General features: G+C 58.7%; 2 protein-coding genes across 2 annotated transcripts in view; one reads left to right on the top strand and one right to left on the bottom strand.

Moving 5' to 3' along the window:
* LOC113487354 (caspase-1-like) overlaps positions 1 to 1,281 on the top strand; it is a 4,771-nt gene extending 3,490 nt beyond the window's left edge. Inside the window, exons 7-9 of the mRNA XM_026861874.1 lie at positions 325 to 434; positions 711 to 816; positions 1,086 to 1,281. Of these exons, the coding sequence (XP_026717675.1) occupies positions 325 to 434; positions 711 to 803 (203 nt within the window). The 3' untranslated portion in view covers positions 804 to 816; positions 1,086 to 1,281. The remainder of the gene's footprint in view (positions 1 to 324; positions 435 to 710; positions 817 to 1,085) is intronic.
* Positions 1,282 to 1,963: 682 nt separating this feature from the next.
* ABHD11 (abhydrolase domain containing 11) lies at positions 1,964 to 4,571 on the bottom strand. Its single transcript, XM_026861836.1, has 5 exons — positions 4,460 to 4,571; positions 4,211 to 4,388; positions 3,235 to 3,405; positions 2,779 to 2,960; positions 1,964 to 2,476 (listed from the first exon to the last, which is right to left on the bottom strand). Exons 2-5 carry the CDS (start codon positions 4,331 to 4,333, stop codon positions 2,338 to 2,340), a joined length of 615 nt encoding a protein of 204 aa, XP_026717637.1. The 5' UTR covers positions 4,334 to 4,388; positions 4,460 to 4,571; the 3' UTR covers positions 1,964 to 2,337.
* Between the last annotated feature and the right edge of the window lie 27 nt (positions 4,572 to 4,598).

Below are 4,598 nucleotides of genomic sequence, written 5' to 3'. Positions count from 1 at the left end.
AGCATTCCTTCCCCAGCCGACTTATCTCACCATAGTGGCTGGCCCGGGGAAATTGTCTTCTGCTTGGTCACAGATGGCTCCAGGTCGTGCCAGCTTGGCATCTGGCATGGCTGAGAGCATGGGAGACCACAGAGACTTAAATAAAATATTTATGTCACTTCTGCCTTCCCTGGGATGCCCTCTCCTTTTCCCGTGCTGTGGGTTGGGTGGGCCAAATGATCTCAGAGGAGATGCCTGTCTCCTGCTTCAGCACCCAGCGTTAATCACTGTTGCAGTGAGGGACACCAATGAAATCACCCTCAGTGGCATCTTCTGTCTCCCCAGATACTGTCTCCTGGAGAAGCCCAGTGACAGGTTGTATCTTCATCCAGCGCCTGATAGAGCAGTTTCAAAACCACGCCTATAACAGCAACTTACAGGAGATCTTCCGAAAGGTGAGGCTTTGTAGCTAACTGCAGGTGTGCTGGCAGATGCAGCAATGCCAGTGGTCAGAGATACTGCTCAGAGCAGAGCTCGGGCCAGGGCAGGCCATTTCTCAGCAGACCCCTCAGGAGCTGTCAAAAAGGGGTCTGTTTTGGCCTGGGAAGTCAGCTGCATCTCTGGAGGCACCAGCACCCTGCCATGCTGGGGATGCCTCCCAACTCCCTGCACCCCTCCCACACTGGGAACAGACCTGCTCTCATTTCTCCCCACTCTCTCCCTCACCCCAGGTCCAATATTCCTTTGGAAATTTCCCTCAGCAGTTACCAGCACAAGAAAGGACTACCATGCTCAGGAAGTTCTACCTCTTCCCAGGCCATTGATCTCCTGCCTGGGGTAAGTCTCTTCACCTTGCAACTCTGCAGCAGCCTTTTGGCTGTGCCCCAAACCTGGTACCTGGCCAGTGGGGAGAAATTCATCACTCCCAGGCTCCAGACCTCATGGCTCAGGCAGGATATCCAAAGGACTTGTGTGCTGGTAGCCAGGGCCAGGCAGTGCCCTGACTCCATTCCCATCCCCACTTGGCTGTAGGAGAGACAGGTGCTCAGGGAACTCGTTCCAGTAGCCCGTGTCTCAGGAGCTTCTCGGTCTAATGTTCTTCACAGGTGAAATGTTTGAATTTGGGAGTAACACAGCAGAAAGCTCAAGCTCAAAGGTAAACTCAGTCCTGCTCCACACTGATGCACTTCAGAAAAGGAAAGGACAAGAGGAAAAGCCACGAACAGCTCTGCAGAAACAGTGAACCTCCAAACTTGTGCCCCCTGGGCTAGGCAACTACAAACAGACCTGGAATAAAATAGTCCTTGGTCTCCTGTTCTCCCTTCCTTTTGTGGCCTCCAGACAGCCCCAAACTGAGCAAACTTCCCAGGGAACAGCAGACACTTGGCTTTGGAGAACCAAATGCGAAGCTGGTTGGTGTCTCTCTTAACTGTCCCAGACAGAGCCTGTCCCCAGTTGAGACAGAGATGATCCATCACCCTCAGAGCCGCTTCTGCCCTGTCTCTGGCTTTACCTGTTGTCTAGTAAAGGGATTTTCACAGCAGACGGCACTGCTCCTCTGCCTCTAGCCTGTGGTGGGTGGATGGTTGATACAGCCAGCAGCAGCTGCAGTTACATTGCCTTCTCAGGGGACAGAGTAGGTGGGAGGTGGGAAATCAGAAGGAGCTCAGGGAGGGGATGCCCGCCTTCAGGGGATTTCCATGCCCCCCCTTTGCAGGCCTGTAGCATCTCCTGGCTCAGGGGGCAGCCTCCCCCACTCCCTGATCCTCTCGCTGCCCCTGTGGTGGAGGAAGGACACAATTTCCCCGGGGAGCCAAGAAAGATCCTCAAACTGGCCTTACACTCGCTGCTCCCGCAGCTCAGTGCCTTACAGACCCAGCCCAGCTGTTGCCTTCCACAAGCAGCCCTGGGTGGTGAGCAACTGCCCCTTCCTGTGCCCTCTGCTACCCTCCCTGTCCTCCACGGCCACAGCCAAACCATTTTCTGCCTTGGCATAGATTCAGCTTTATTGCGCGTTCTGCAAAGTCAGGGCCAGACCCACAACCAGGTGGCCTGGCAGCAGGAAAATGAGAGGGCTCTCCTGCCCCCTCCCAGCACCCGAGACACTCCAGCGCAGGCAGGACAGTACCCTCGGCTGGTGCCACCCTGCGATCCTGAGAGGTGGCAGGAGAGCTCTGCAGGATGGAGGAGCCTCTCCGCTCTGCTCCAGGTGAGCTGGGCGGGAGAAGGCCTTGCAGCCAGGATCAGACTGCAAAGTGGGCAGCCAGTCCAGGCTGAGCCCCTTCTCACAGAGCCCCATGTCACTGTCTGGAGCTCCTCAGGTCCCACGTGGTGCTGGCAGAAACCCTGATCCCCAGGCTATGGTGGTGGCAGGAAATTGTGGACAGCAGTGATGAATTCTTCAAATTTATCCTGATGGACTATGTGGCCTGCACCTTCGATGTACTGAACATCTGCCTTGGGGAAGAGGCGGTGGATCTCCGGGTAGTCTTTGGAGCTGCAGGAGAAGTGAACACACCATGGGAAGTGTGGTCAGAGGTCCACCCAGGTGCCCTTCCTCACCCTCCCGAGGCAGCAGAGGATCCCAGGTCTGACCATGTCCCCTCCACTGCTGGGAAAACCCAGCGCTGCCCCCAAGTTCCCCCTCGCTCTGCAGTGTGCTGGTGTCACGGGCTGCTGGAGGCACAGAGCTCCCTGCAGGACCTTTTCCATCTGGGGGACTTCCTCCCACCCTGGACAGCTGCAGAAGAGCACAAGGGGTCAATCCACAGACTTTGAACTGCTTCTCTCCAGTCCCACCTGATATAGGGCGACTTGGATCCTCCCAAGAAGAGTGCAGGGCCAGGATATGGCTTGTGGAAGACAGGGAAGTCCATGATATCTGCCAGGTGGTGGGAAATAGCCTCCAGGTTCATCCGCCAGAGGTAGCGGCCCTCCACCTCCACCAGGTTGGTGAGGAAGAACTGTCTCAGCTGTGGGAGCTGCCACAAAAGGGGATCATACTCTCTTCAGTAAGAGCAACAAACCCTCAAGATGTCCCAGCACCCTCCATCCTCCCTTCCACCCCCTTCTGCCTATTTCCCATGCCGTCACGTTCCCCATCGCCCCTGCAGCCCCGGTAAAACATCCTCCAGCTGCCCACGACAGCAGCAAGTGAGAAGGGGTGGAAAAAGTCTCATGGTCCAAAAGCTCTGTGCTCCAGTCCCAGGGACAGGCTGGGAGTGGAAACCCCACTGAAGGAGCAGGATTTCCTACCAGGACCACCGGACGCAGCTGATCATCAGCCAGCTGGCGGGCTGCAGAGCGGGACAGGCCATCTGGGATCTTCACCAACTTCATGGCAGAGATGTAAGCAGAGAATTCGGAGAGAGATGCGGTTGAGACAGGACTAATGTCTACGGAGATGAGGCGCTCCACCAGGTCTGGCTGGGGGCACAAGCAGGGCAGATGGATACCAGCCCAGATCTCCCCAGCAAGACCTGGCCAGGGGCTCTGCTCCCACCCAGACTCCCTGGGGACTTTTAGCTCCCTCCTGCCTCAGCAGAGAACTCCAGGTGCCCTTTCCTGAGTTCCTGTGCCCTGGCACAGGAGATCTCGAAGCTCCCTTGCAATCAGCGCTGGAGGGACAGGGCAGAGCGTGGGCTGGTGGACAGAGACCAGCTCCTGCAGCTCAGCTTACAGCTCTGAGGGGGACTGCACCCCCGAGATGGAGAAAAGCCACCCCCTATGGGGCTGTGTGCCAGGCTGGCACCAGTGAACAACCCCCAACGGTGCCACCCCTCTACATCAGAATTACTGAATCCTCTAAGTTGGAAAAGCCCTTGAAGTTCCTCCAGCCCAACCATGACCCCTCACACTGACCATTCCCAACTCCCCCAGATCCCTCAGCGCTGGGTCAGCCCGACTCTTCAACCCCTCCAGTGATGGGGACTCCCCCCCTGCCCTGGGCAGCCCATTCCAACGCCCAACAGCCCCTTCTGCACAGAAATCCTTCCTCAGAGCCAGCCTGACCCTGCCCTGGGCAGCTTGAGGCCATTCCCTCGGGGCCTGGCGCTGGGGCCTTGGCTCCAGAGACTCATCCCCCCTCTCTGCACCCTCCTGTCAGGGAGTTGCAGAGGGCCAGGAGGTCTCCCCTCAGCCTCCTCTTCTCCAGACTAAACAACCCCAAATCCTCCAGCCTCCCGCCCCAGGAGCCTCCCCCGGCAGCCCCGGGAGCCCTGCGCCTGCCAACCCGCTGCAAGGCCAGCGTCATGGCCGTCTTGCCCCCCATGCTGTGTCCCAGGACGATGCACTTGCTGATGCCCAGGCGGGTCAGGAGGTGCTGCACATCCAGGCTCATCGCTTCGTAGTTCATCAGCGGGCTGTGGGGGCTGTCGCCGTGATTCCGGGCGTCCGGCGTCAGCACCTGCCTGGGCAGGGGCTCCGTGTCATCCCGGCCCGGGGCACTGCCCGCCCGGGACCCCCAACCCCAAGGCCTCACCTTGCCGCTGCCGCGGCGCACCAGCGCCTTGGCCACCGTCTGTAAGTTGCCGTGGCTACCGAAGAGTCCGTGGAGCAGCACCAGGGGCAGCCGGTCCCCGCGACCCCCCAACTCCACGTGGGCCAGCGGCACCGCTCTG

The sequence above is a fragment of the Athene cunicularia genome, assembly GCF_003259725.1.
Source record: "Athene cunicularia isolate RWA chromosome 19 unlocalized genomic scaffold, athCun1 chr19_part1, whole genome shotgun sequence".
NCBI classification, from domain to species: domain Eukaryota; kingdom Metazoa; phylum Chordata; class Aves; order Strigiformes; family Strigidae; genus Athene; species Athene cunicularia.
Note: the sequence above shows the minus strand (reverse complement) of the source record. Positions and strands in the feature narration are given on the sequence as shown.

Excerpts from the sequence above, each read along its gene's own strand:
- ABHD11 (XM_026861836.1), bottom strand. The coding sequence starts at position 4,333 with ATGAACTACGAAGCGATGAGCCTGGATGTGCAGCACCTCCTGACCCGC. Across the intron at positions 3,406-4,210 it reads TGACGCTGGCCTTGCAGCGG|CCAGACCTGGTGGAGCGCCT; the intron begins GTTGGCAGGCGC and ends TTGTGCCCCCAG. Across the intron at positions 2,477-2,778 it reads TCCAAGTCGCCCTATATCAG|CTCCAAAGACTACCCGGAGA; the intron begins GTGGGACTGGAG and ends CTTCTCCTGCAG.